At 28.7% G+C, this 13,930-nt stretch overlaps 1 protein-coding gene across 1 annotated transcript in view; it reads left to right on the top strand.

The window, feature by feature from the left end:
- LOC127288171 (headcase protein) overlaps window positions 1-13,413 on the top strand; it is a 145,953-nt gene extending 132,540 nt beyond the window's left edge. Inside the window, exons 3-5 of the mRNA XM_051315477.1 lie at window positions 11,021-11,209; window positions 12,452-12,637; window positions 13,077-13,413. Coding sequence (XP_051171434.1) covers window positions 11,021-11,209; window positions 12,452-12,637; window positions 13,077-13,250 — 549 coding nt within the window. The 3' untranslated portion in view covers window positions 13,251-13,413. The remainder of the gene's footprint in view (window positions 1-11,020; window positions 11,210-12,451; window positions 12,638-13,076) is intronic.
- Window positions 13,414-13,930: the final 517 nt, after the last annotated feature.

The following is a 13,930-nucleotide window of genomic DNA, read 5'->3' on the forward strand; positions in this document are numbered from 1 at the left end:
ATTAACTTACTGCTTAAGTTTCCATAAATTTTCAGTGGCAAAATTTTCATAATTTATTAAACAAATAAATTTCCATAACTTACTGTTAAAATTTTTCCATAAATTACAACAAAATAAATTTTCATAATTTTGTAAGTTTCCGTAAATTCCCAGCGAAAGAATTTTTAATTACTTACTGGATAAATAATTTAATTTAATTAATTTTGTTGTTGATTTTTTTTCGATAACTTTTTTTTGGTAATATTTAATATACATTGTATAATTCGAGAAATATAAAACGAAAAAACAAAGAGAAATCAGTTTTGGGCTTTTGCGAGAAATAGTTCTAAAGTTCGTGTTTGTTTGTGTATGTGTGTGTGTGTGTATTTGTGCCTTTGGGGAAAAAGCACATGAAGCTTAAGGGGCCTATGGAAACATTATATTCCATGGGGAATTTTGAAAGTCGTACAACCGAGAGAAGGAAAACAGGAATTTTGTGTGCCTGTAATGTAAACTTGCCACGTACCTTATACTGAAGTAACGCTAATACTCCACATGGGAAACCGCACATTTCTCTCTCTCTCTCTCTCTCTCTTCTATTTTCTCTCCTTTTATTCGGTGTGCTTCAAGTGTTTTGGACCAAGGCACACGTACGCAATCACGTTTCCAACTCATCTAATCTCAGCATCTCCAAAAAGCTGAAACAAAAGAAAATTTTTTTTTTTTATTTCATCGTAAAAACACAATCATCTTCACTTAATTTTTTCCTCTAGTGAAAATTTATTGTTTTTGTCCTTTTTTTTGATTGTTTTAATTGCAAATTAATTGCTAAAATTGATTCACTAAATTTTGCTTAATTGAATAAATTATTTGATATTATTTATATTTATTAATTGGTTATCAAATTTTTTATATCGATTTTTAATTTTATATTTATTATATATTATTTTTAATAAATTATAGAAAAATATAAACAAATAAAAATAGTAAATAGGGTACAAAAATATTTAATTTCAAATCAAATTTTTTCTTTTTCTTAATATTTTTATATTCATTGATTCAGCTTTATATAGAAGAAATGATTTTTTTTTTATTAACGAGAGAATATAATAGGAGTGCGTGAAATGGACAAGAGAATTGTAAGAGAGGGTGGGAGGGGGGGGGAGGGCCATTGGATGCAGACACCTATTATATAAATGAGGATCGGAAATTCACGACGTAATTGCGCCATTGGCCATTTCGTGGGCGAAATGTGCATTATAATGAATTTGTGCGAGAGGGACGATCCAAATCGATAAGGGGATGAATCGTGTATCAAAAAGAAAAAAAAATACCCATATCTCTCCTATATATTATAGAATAAGTGCACTAGTGCGAACTTGCGCAAATATTCCAAAAAAGCACCCTTCGCGGATTAAATGATGACAAAGGGTGAGAGAAATATATATTTGCTCTCCTTTATTTACATCCCTCATAAAAAATATTTGAAAAAATTTTTTGTTGTATTTTTAATTGTTTTAAAAAAAAGAATAAAATTGTAATTACCAAACCGGATGATGAAAAAAAAATCGGTGAAAATTTAAAAAAGGATTTTTTATAGAAAATTTAATTAATAATACCCACTTGGAAAGATTCCCCGGAAAGTGCCCCCTGGAGGTTCTATCAGAATTCCGTCGGAATTCCATCGGAGTTCCAAAGAATTTCCGATAGGATTCCGATTAATTTTTTCAAAAATTTTAGAGTCCTAGTTCCGTCGGAATCCCATCGGAAATTCTTTGGAACACCGATGGAATTCCGACGGAATTACGTTGGAAGTTCCGGCGGAATTCTGATAGAACCTCGAGGGGGCAATTTCCGGGGAATCTTTCCAAGTGGGTATTTAATTTATTATATTAATTTATAATAATATTATTATTTTATTTATTTTTATTATAATAATTATTCCTTTTTTTAAATAAGGAATAATTTATTAAATTCAAAATATTAGTAAACATTAATAAAATATTTAAAAAATTATAAATTTTTTTACTTTGATTTTTGTGATCGTTATTTTTTGCTGATTATTATTTTGCCCCCTCCCCTTCGCTATTTTGTGTCGTCAATGTTCCTTTTTTTGGAGGACATGGCATTTTTATTATCGGTAGGGAAAAGAGTGGCATTATAAATCAAGCACGAGGAGGAGAAGACGAAGGTATATATATAGGGATGTGTTTCAAGTGTTAAAGGTCACAAGTAAAAGAAGGGTAAAAATCCTTAATCCCCCCGCGAATCTTATATAAAGGTTTTGTGCGTGGCGAACAAGACCCGGTTTCATCCTCTGATTCGGAAAAGTAAGGCTTGAGAAATTTATTGCCTCTCTAGAATCGCGTTCATTTATTTTGTTTCCATCGTCGACGACAGTTAGGCGCAGCTTTTTTCTCTCTCTCTCTCTCTCTCTCTCTCTCTCTCTCTCTCTCTCTCTCTCTCTCTCTCTATACTTTGCTCTCAGTGATTTTTTTTCCTCCCCGGAACGACTAATGTACTTTTGATATTAGACTACATATTTATTTCCTCTTGTTCGCCAATTCATTGTTCTTTTCTTTGTTCTTCGAAATCCTAACGAATTTATCACAAACAAATATAATACAATTTTTATTAAGATTAATTAAATATATTCATATATTTTTAATTTTCTAGTTATTTTTAATTTTTTATGTATTTAAATTATTTTTAAGTTATTTTCAAACTTTTTTTGTTTATTAAAAAGAAAAAACCATTTTAGTTTTCTTGTATTTTTCATGTGAGAAGGGAGAAAAAAATTTTATAGTATAACTAAAGTTTTTTTTTTTTTTTTTTATTTTTTTCGCGCGAGGATAATTAAAAGAGGTTTTAGTTTATTTCAAAGGTCTTTCATTTCCGTCAGCAGTAAAAAAAAGAGTTTCGGACACATTCGAGAAGGGAAGAAAAAAATACCTTTTTCCTCTTTGGCAAACATTCTTGTGTTTGACCCTGGAGAACGATAAAGACTTCGCCCGCAAGAAAGTAACGAATCCAATATAAGTTTATGTCCAGGAGATTACATTAAAACTTCACGTAATAGAATATTTAACTACAATCCATAAAAGTTTTATACAAAAATTTTTTTTCTTTCTTGAAAATCGGCAAAATTCATCAATTTTAATTTATTTCATTAATTTAAATTAATCTTATTAAAATATTTCTGTTTTTTTTTTATTCTTTTGTTATTTTTTCGTCCCCATTAAGGACCGGAAAAAATCCCTCGAATTTTTATTATATTTATTTCATAATTTTAATTATATTTATTAATTAATTATAAAAAATTTAGTAAAAAAATTTTTTTTATTTTTTCACTGTCCTTTTTGAAATTTTATTACTATTATTATATTTATAATTGCAAATAATTAAAATAAAATTTTTTTATTTTGTTAGATGTTATAAATTGAAAAGGGAATTTTTCAAAAAAAAAAAAAAAAAAAAGTGACTGCTAAATTGTGTAGAGTTAATGGGACCATCACGGGAGATTTATAGGCATTTACCTATATAATGTAGTGTAATAATTTTCTCCTTCGAACGAGTTACTCATCTATCAGGAAGATAATTTTTCCTGAGACGCAATTATTAGTAATCGACTTTTTTTTTATGCGGAAAAATTTGAAAGTAAGCCGCTTATGAAATAGAATAAGAAAACAAAAAAAAAAAAAAAAAACACCCTTCAATCGTAATAATTGGTTTCGTCAATGTTCGTAGTGTATAAAAAAAATTCACTATACGAACACCTTTATGAGAGACCATTTATCAATAAAGTTCTATTTTAATTTTCATTTACAATTTTTTTTTTTAACTTTGTATTTTATTTCAGTTATTTTCAATAATTAATTTTCTAAAAAAATATTGTTACATGTAAACAATATTATTATTAAAAAATATTTAACCTTTTTTTTAGGGAAAAATTTTTATTATTTTAGAAAAAAAATTGGAGTTCGAAACAAAAAAAAAAATCGTGGACAAAAGATTATAATTTTTTTTCTCTCTCTCTCTCTCTCTCTCTTGGTGGGGCATTTCGCATATAATGGGAATCCCCTTTTCTCAACACGTTCAAAACACCGCGAATAATAAAGGGCCACCGCACCAACTTTCAAGAATAGTTGCTGGAAACCAAAGAACGAAGCGAATGTTGATGATGAGACTGAGGTTTCATGAGTGGTCCCCAGGCGATTCTCCCTTCCTCCCCCCTCCTTTTTTCTTCGTCATGAAAAAAGAAGAAGAAAAAGAAAGGCAAAAAAAAAAAAAAATATTAAGAAAAGAAAGACGCTTGTATAACCTTGCCACTGACTTTTTTTTTATTACTTATTTTTCGTCTCTTTTCTCATAGTTTCACGGACAGACGTTCATTCTATCTTGCATGGCATTGTTCACGGAAATTCCCCCCCCCCTCAACCCCTCTTCTTTTATTCTTTCCGTTTCCTTCCACGCACTAATCTTCTCTCCTTTCAATTAAACAAGAAAGAGCAAAAGGGGCGAAAAAGAACTACAGCCTCCTTTTATATGTAACATTTTAATATTCTTTTCGTTCTTTTTTTTTTTTTTTTTTTAATGAAAAATTAGTAAAATATTAATTATTTAGTAAGTAGTTAGTAATTAGTAATCAATAATCAGGTATTAGTAATTAATAAATACTAATCGGTTATTAGTATAATTAATAATTAGTAAAGTATTAATTATCTATTTATTTGGTATATTTATTAATATAATATTAATTATATAGTTAGTAATTAGTAATTAGTAAAATATATTAATTATTATTAGTTAGTTAGTAATTAAAAATCAGTAATTATTTTAGTAAAATATTAATTTAAATGCAAAAAATATATTTTTTAACTATATTTATATATGATTCGAGAGTGGAAAAAAAATTAGTGGAATGAATATTAATTACTATTAGGGGGGCGTAAAATTTAATAAGCTCGTTTATTTTATCTCTTCATTGAACACAGGAGAGTATAACGAGAAAGGGGAGACATTGGTCCAGACGGAGGAAAAGAGAAGGGAGTCCTCTTTGTCTGGTCGGCTCCCTTGGAGGAGACATCATCAGTGGGTCAACGGAGTACCGTTGCAGATGTGTCGCATACATATGGATTCTGTACATTTGTATATATATATATATATATATATATATAGAATATGTAACATGAACTGGACTATCGCACACATTGAAAAGAAAAGTTTACCAAACTTATATCGTAAGAGCTTTTTTGACGTTTTCCGGCTAAAGGGCCACACTTTTACCCTATCTCATAAATCCCTCTCTGACCCCCCCCCCTTCTTTTACCCCTCTCCATTGCCCTTCACTTTTCTTTCCCAGCCCTGCAAAGAAGTTATACGATCGTCTCAAAGCACTTTAGAAAAAACTATAACGACTTCTCTTTACACACCCTTGTCTTTCTCTCTCTCTTTTTTTTTTTCTCTTTTTATACTCCAAAGAATTCCTTGTGAAACGTTATTTTTACCTCTGAAGAAAGAGAGAGAGAGAAATGATGATTTCTGCAAAAGTTGAATTTTTTGGTAAATAATAATTATTCAATATTTTATTATGAATAATAATATTAATAAAATAATAATAATTTCACTATAATATATTATTATTTGAAAAACAATAAGTAACAATTTATTTTGAAATAAGCAATATATTTATATTAATAACAATAATATATTATTATTTAAGAAAGAAGAAAAAATTTAATTTGAAATAAATAATATTGTTATTATATTTTATAATAATAACAACAATAATAATAATTTCAATAATAAGTTACTATTTAAAAAACATCAACTAAAAATTGATTTAAAGAAAAAAGTTATGAAAATTTTATTTCAAAAAAAGTATATAAAATCACCAAAAAAAAAAAAAAAACATGAGTTATATTTTAATAATTAAAGGGTTAAAATACTCGTTCGGTGGTTCGGTAATTACTAAAAGGGGTTAAAGTTGAACCATTCCCAAAAGCAATTTCGAAATTACTTTTCGTACGAATGGTTTTTGTGCTGACAAGGTGAGGGAAAGTTTGAAAACAGTTTTGTTTCGCCCCGAAAATATCTCCTACTTATGATTAATGCAAAGAAAGTGAGAGAGAGAGAAAGGAGGAAAGAGTAAAATATACTTGAAGGGTTGTATATAAGATTTTCATATAAATTTTTAATAAGGCCTTAATAAAATATTACACAACTTGTTTCGTAATCTGACACTTTTTCTTTACCACCCCTTTCAATTTTATCCTTCTACCAATATATTTCATCGTCCATGATATAAATCATTCTCTCGGCAAAAAATTTGATTATTTTTCTACATTATATATATATTCTCTTTTTCTGAGTATATTAAATCTTCATTGAATGTAAATTGATCTTGACCTTGAAGAAGGGGGTCGCAGAGTATTTTTTTTTACCGCAGGAGTTGTACAATATCTCTTCTTTTTTTTTTTTTTGATAAATTCTTTTATATACACATCAGATTTGGAAAATGGGATTCTAACAAACTTAAGATCAAATTAGATCCAAAAAAGGTGCTTCAATCTCATTTTATTTTTTGGTAAAAAATATTCGTGGTTATTAATAACTGCAATATAAAATAATTAGTAAATATTACTAAAACAATTTCTTTAATAGAGAAATTATTTCTAATTCGTTTTTCCTTTTTTTTTTTTTAGAAAAAGGAAACTTTTTACTTTTACAAAATTTGTAGACTAAATTAAAATTTTTGAAAATTCAGAAATATTTAATAAACAGAGAGATAAGGAAATTTAATTTCATCGCGAATTTACACGATTAAAATAAAGAAGTAAAAAATCGATTGGAAAAATTTTTCTCTCCTATATCCGGTCGTTAAAGAAACGAGTACCAAGAGCATTCAGTTTGCAGGGCTCGTAAAGTAGCGATCGTTTAATAGAATTTGATTTGGCAGCTGGTGTGTCTAAGGTTTTTGGGTTGAACGAACCAATGAAACTTGCTCTTACAGTTTTTCGCAATTCAGAAAGAAAAAGAGAGAGAGAGAGAGAGAAAGAGTGGCAACGAGGGCTATAATCGATAAAAATCGAACGTGTTAAGAAAACCAAAGTAGTTTACAAAGAATTTTTTTCTTTTCTTAAAAAAAATTTTCAAAAATTTCTTTCAAAATTTTGATTTAAAAAAATCAGAAAAAATCTCTGTTAATAATAAAATATAATTTTCGTTTTAATTTTTACCCTCTTAAATTTATTTCATCCTCTTTCAAAATTTTGAATAAAAAAGACAGAAAAAATCGTTTTTTTTTTTAAATACAGTTTTCTGTTAATTTTTGTTGGTTCCAATTTATTTTTCTACAACGATTAGAAAACATTTATTTTTTTTTTATTTGAATTGAGGGCAAAATTACATTTGGTGTGTTATTTTTTTTTTTTTTTCACCACCATCGCCGAAGTCCCCATGGGTATAAAAAAATATATGTGCGTGCAATTACCAATTTTATGTGTGCTATTTTGGACATGTAGAGCTTTATCGTTCCGCGACCTATGGACCAAAGCGTGTGTTTATTTGTGTGGCGTAAAAGTGCTAAATAAGAACGTCCTTTAGGAGCGCTAAGAAATCCCTCGGGTGATTTTTCTTTTTTTTTTTCTTTCCTAAACCCTCGTCTTCCGGCGATTGACGCAATGCGTGGACCCTTTTTTGCAAAACGCACGTAAAACGTAACCAAAATACTTTAACTTTTTATATGTATCAAACAAATTTTTTTTTTCCTTCAAAAAAAAAATTTATTTGATTCAAATAATTGACTATATGACAAAATTTTTATTTCAATCAATTAAACGGTATTTATTTTTAAATACAGAAATTATTATTAAAATTATTATTTTTTTTTTAAATTGGAAAATATAAAAAAAAAGAGAAACGGAAAAATAGTTATTTATTTTTTTGAATGAGAAAATTGTCAAAAAGAAGGAAATAAATTTTTGTGATTAAAAAAAAGGAATAAATAAAGTTTATGAAGAGAAAGGAAATAATTTCTCCCTGACATGAAATTTTAAGATGTTAAAACAAGATAACAATTTGTTTGTCCAAATTTACAGTGCGGGGGAGAATTTAATAAAAACACGTGGACCCATAATCGATTTCTTTCTTTATTTTTTCTAACCAAGGTCGGATTTACGAGTATAATGGATTTATCGCGAGGAAAACAATATTTTTTATTCTCATGTCGGATTGAAAAAAAAGAGAGATCAGCTTCCGTTTTCATGGATATATATATATATGTTTACTCAACAAATTTCAATGGCAGTGCTTGAAAAACGACGTCACGTGAATCGCACGATTAAATATCTTATATATCTTTCTATTGTTGTGCTTGAGGCATTTTTTTTTATTTTCCCCTGATAAATATATAAATATTGTTTCCCGCGTAAATATCCCCGAGGATTGAAATTTATATTTTTCAAAATGTTTAATAAAACAATTGATTATGTATACATACGATTATATATAACTGAAAAAAATTTTTTTTTTAACGAAAAAATTAAAATTTAGCAACTTAAGTTGCCAATAAGTAACAAAAAAAAATAGTAACAATTTTTATTGCCATAAAAAATGCCCAGCAGTTGTTTTAAATTGAATTTCCCCATTTAAGTAGAACAAGTCTGTGTATGGTCAGTCAATATTGCGACTATAACTTTATTTTACAATAACTTGCAATTTTTGAGGACTTTTAAATTATTTTCTAATTGATTGGAGCTCAGTTTGTTAGTTTCAGTAGAACAAGTCAGTGTGTGTTCAGACTAGGCGAATTTTTAACTTGAATTCTTATCATAAATAAAATCTTCTTACATTTTAGAATACTGGATTATTTCTTAAAAACATTGATACTGTTTAGTTTACTATTTTTTTTGTTTTAAGTAGAACAAGTCGTTGTGTGGTCAGACCGAATTTTTGATAATTTTATTTTTAGTATTTCATTACAAAAAAAAAAAAAAATACTTTAATTTTTTTTTAATTCCTTGATACAGATTCGAGTCTTGAGGGATTTTTTCGAATTAAGTAGAACAAGTCAATGTGTAGTCAGACAATACGTATTTTTTAGTAGAACTTTATTTTAAAATAATTTATTTAAGTTCAAAATACATTAAATTACTTTTTTTATTAGATAGACAATAATTGTGCAATATTTTTCGTTAAGTAGAACAAGTCCGTGTGTGGTCAGACAGTTTGAAATTTTTTAAGTGGATCTATCATTGAATGATTTTGAAGCTAAAAAATAATTTCAATACTGTTTCTTCAATTGATATACAATAATAAGGAATATTTTTCATTAAGTAGAACAAGTCCGTTTGTTGGCAGACAAAATAGAATTTTCATATACTAATTGAACTAATAAAAACAAATAAAAGAATTAAATAATATTATAATTTTACAAAATAATAATAATAATAATAATAATAATAATAATAATTATAATTAGAATATATTAATATATAAATTTTTTAAATTTACAATTTTGTAAATTGTCAAAAAATAGACTAATTTAAGATTAATACGTCCCTCGTCAATAAAAAAAAAAAAAAAAAAAATTCCAACAAAGAGGGGAAAACGAGAAGATTCGAAAAGGCAAGTGATACACGAAAGAAAGTGATATTTAAATATGACGATATAAAACAAGTGTGGCACAAGGCCAATGAAGAAAATTTTTAAAACACAGGGTGTGGAAATTTAATTTTGAAGGCGCGCACGTGCGTTTAAAAAAAATAACGCAAAGGGAGTTCTGCTTCTCGTTTTTTTTTTGTCACATCGTTTAATTCTTTTTTTTCCTCTTTATTTATTTTTTTTTTTTTTAGAGTCGCAAGCGCACCAAAGTTTTAAAGGCCACGTATAACACTCTCCTTTCTCTTCGTTCCCCTTTACTGTATTATTATGACTTTTAAGAGAGGGGGAGGGGGTTATTTACGATGGTTATAAATGTCCAGATCTTCCGCAGTTGAGTCTTGCACAAACCACCCTTATGGGTCCGCCCTTTGATGAATTTAACGACTAAGGCGGACGCGCGCGGAGGCAACCTTTGTTGACATCGTGTGCCCATTATTGCCTGAGCTTATGAGTCGCGGAGACGCCGACGAAATATTCAAATTATGTAGCCTTATACTTGATTACGAGCTTCCTTGTAATGTTACGCGTCTCTCTCTCTTACTCTCTCTTACTCTCTCTTACTCTCAGTTTCAAGAGATTTTATACTCTTCCTCTGTTTATTTAAGATCATAAAGTAGAGGAGCGATAGCACAGCATCCATTCGGCAGATAATAGATTGTACTCGACGAGGGTTGAATATTTCTGTTAAAGAGTGCTTAAAATGATGATAATAATGATAATGATGTGAGAAATAAAGTTTCTTATCAATTTGATTAATTATTTAATTACTCTCGATGTCAATTTAAACAAGGAGGGGGTCCTTTATGTTTATTTCATATAAACATTATGCTTCCTCATTGTGTGAAGCAAAAAATTCGCTTCCTCGTGAAGGAAGCAATGAATTTGTCCAATTTAATTGATTGATTTAAAAAATTTCGAGTTTAAAATGTTTTAATTATAATTAAATTTTTTGAAAAATAAAGAAAATTTTAATTAATTTTGAGTGTAACATAAACTTTATATATATGAATCGATTCGTTTTTAATGCAAGGAATACAATTATTTTATTCATCAACTTGAATTTAAAAAAAAACACAAAATTTTTTAGCTAAAATATGAATTTTCGATTTTTTAATTTTTATTAATTCTCAAATTTTAAATCAAATCTTTATATATACCATTTTTAAAAATTTTATAAACGAAAGGACTATATAGCTTCCTCCACAAGGAAGCAAAATGAGTGATTTTTAACAATAATAATAATAATAACTAGTAAAAATATCCTGACTTGGGATATTTAAAATTAAAATATACTATCTACTATAATAATAATAATAAATAAATAAATAAAATTTGAATAATAATATTAATAAGAAATTTTTTTTCTTCTGTTTTGCAGATGGAAGATGAGGGTAATCATGGGAATGATGATACGAGATGCTTTATCCTCTCGACATTGGCAGCTTTACAGTGGTCCAGGGTGTCGTGTGTCCTTTGCCGAGCAGCGATGCTAGTCTTTGATAGGTATCCTCTCGTGGATGGTACCTTCTTTCTGTCTCCAAGGCAACACTCTCACGCCTGCGCTGAGGTAAGATGAAAATAGAAAATTTCTCTACTATAATTATGAAATTTTTAATTAGTTTAATTTTACTGATTTTTCACTAATTAAAAATTTTTAAAACTATTCCTGAGCGATTATCTCAAAAATTTAATTTTTCAAAAAATTTATGTGGACGTAGCTCAGCATCCACTGGACCAATCAAAAAGTGCGCCATACATTTTTTGTTCCGAGACTTTTTGCTCAATTTTTTGGCATTATTTCCGAGTCATTATCTCGCAAATTTTATTTTCCGAAAAATTTTCCGAATTTGTTTTCTACTGTAGGTTAGCATCCACTGGACCAATCAAAAAGAACGGCATACATTTTTTGTTCAGAATTTACTTCTAAACACTTTGGTTATATTAAGAGAGGAATATCTCGCAAATTTAATTCTTCGTAATTTTTTCCGAATTTGTTTTCTACTGTAACTCAGCATCCACTGGACCAATCAAAAAGTGCGCCATACATTTTTTGTTCCGAGACTTTTTGCTCAATTTTTTGGCATTATTGCCGAGTCATTATCTCGCAAATTTTATTTTCTGAAAAATTTTCCGAATTTGTTTTCTACTATAGGTCAGCATCCGCTGAACCAATCAAAAAGAGCGGCATACATTTTTTGTTCAGAATTTTCTTCTAAACACTTTGGTTATATTCCGAAAGGAATATCTCGCAAATTTAATTCTTCGTAATTTTTTCCAAATTTGTTTTCTACTGTAACTCAGCATCCACTGGACCAATCAAAAAGTGCGCCATACATTTTTTGTTCGAGACTTTTTGCTCAATTTTTTGGCATTATTGTCGAGTCATTATCACGCAAATTTTATTTTCCAAAAATTTTTCCCACGATTTTTTGAGTATAACTCAGCATCCATTGGACCAATCAAAAAGTGCCCCATACATTTTTTGTTCGAGACTTTTTGCTCAATTTTTTGGCATTATTCCCGAGACATTATCTCGCAAATTTAATTTTTTGTATTTTTTTCCAAAATTTGTTTTCTAATGTAGCTCAGCATCCGCTGGACCAATCAAAAAGTGCCCCATACATTTTTTGTTCGAAACTTTTTGACTATTTTTTTGGTGGTATTCCCGAATGATTATCTCGCAAATTTCATTTTTCGTATTTTTTTCCGAATTTGTTTTCTACTGTAGCTCAGCATCCGCTGGACAAATCAAAAAGTTGCGCTATTCAATCAATTAATTAATAAATGTATAATTTGATTTTTGTTTTAGGTGAAGGTCGAGGGTCGTACCCAATTTTTATCGGCCGTTTGCATGAATTGCTTGGAGGGTAGCGGAAACGCTCCAGTTCGTTGTCGTTCTTGCACCCAACCTTGGGATGGCTCCAGTCTGGTCCTGGGGACAATGTATAGTTATGATATTTTCGCCGCCATGCCATGTTGCACCGATCGTTTAAAGGTAATTTTCTTTAACCCTCCTTGTTTTATATTAAATTATACTTTTTTCTATTTCTTTAAAATTTAATTTTTTCTCCACTATTCACTTTCTTTTTGTGAATCGATTTCAATTTTTTTTGTTCTAATATTTCGTTTCTTCTTTTATTTTATTTCTTTAATTTCCAAAAAATTTTTTATTTAATTTGAAACTGATTTTACTTAATAATTTTTACAATAAAATCATTTTCAATCAGACTTTATAATTTTGAAAAAGATACCTTATTTTTACAAGGAAAATAATGTTTCTAATTGGAAATAAAAGAAAAGTAATTATAAAAATTGTACCGAAACAAAAAAAATTAAAAGAAAAAATGAGAAGAATGATAAGAAAAATGAAGATAAAAAAGAAAATTGAGAAAAATTAATTTAACCAAAAAAAATTCTATTTTTTTTTGTTACAGTGTAACAGCTGCCAGAAGCCCTTGATCTACCCTCATCAGCGACTGAATTTCTACTCAGATTATAGCCGCGTTTTCGCCTGTCCACACTGCAGAACAATGGACGCTCACTTTGTGAAGCCCCTCTCGTCCTGTTTTACTCGCGAACAATTTCAGCTGTACAGTCAGTGGCCGTAACCACTAGGGAATCTAGTAAACCGCCTAAACACTGCGGGAGACCACCTTTCCTTGAATCCACTGCTAACATTACTCCGGGCAACGTTACTTTAGATACTTTTTTTCAATTAACAGTAAAATACACTCATACACAGACACATAATACAAAAAAAAAAAAAAACAATACACATACAAAATTCTTTCGTTAACGAAGAATACAAGGAAAAAAAATCAGGGGAAGATGGCCTACTTAATTAAAAAAAGAAAAATTTTTTGAAAGAAGAAGAAAAAAACAATAAAAGGTGAGCGCTTGTACCGGAGACTTCGCTCGAACGAACTTCGGTGATAATTAATAAAAAAAAAAAATTATTAATTAGGGTCGATTTATATCAATAATAAACGTTGGATAGACAAGATAATAAAAAAAAACATGTTTTTTGCAACGATTCGAGACTGACGGACATGTTTCACCGCGGACGCCCCGGCTGAGATGTGGTAAATCTTTCTCATGAATACGTCTTAAAAACAAAACATCATTTAAGATTGATTTATAATCATAAATAAATCCATCAATTAGTATACTTCTAGGCAATTTTTAGTTTTTTTTTTAAATGACGTTTTTTGGTGTTTTGACTGAGGCATGTTTTTTTTGTAATTTCATTTGACTCGAAAAAGTTGACTTTTTTTAATTTTCTTTTTAA

This window comes from Leptopilina boulardi, unplaced genomic scaffold, assembly GCF_019393585.1.
Source record: "Leptopilina boulardi isolate dan_hultmark-lab unplaced genomic scaffold, ZJU_Lbou_2.1 LbouV2_38, whole genome shotgun sequence".
NCBI classification, from domain to species: domain Eukaryota; kingdom Metazoa; phylum Arthropoda; class Insecta; order Hymenoptera; family Figitidae; genus Leptopilina; species Leptopilina boulardi.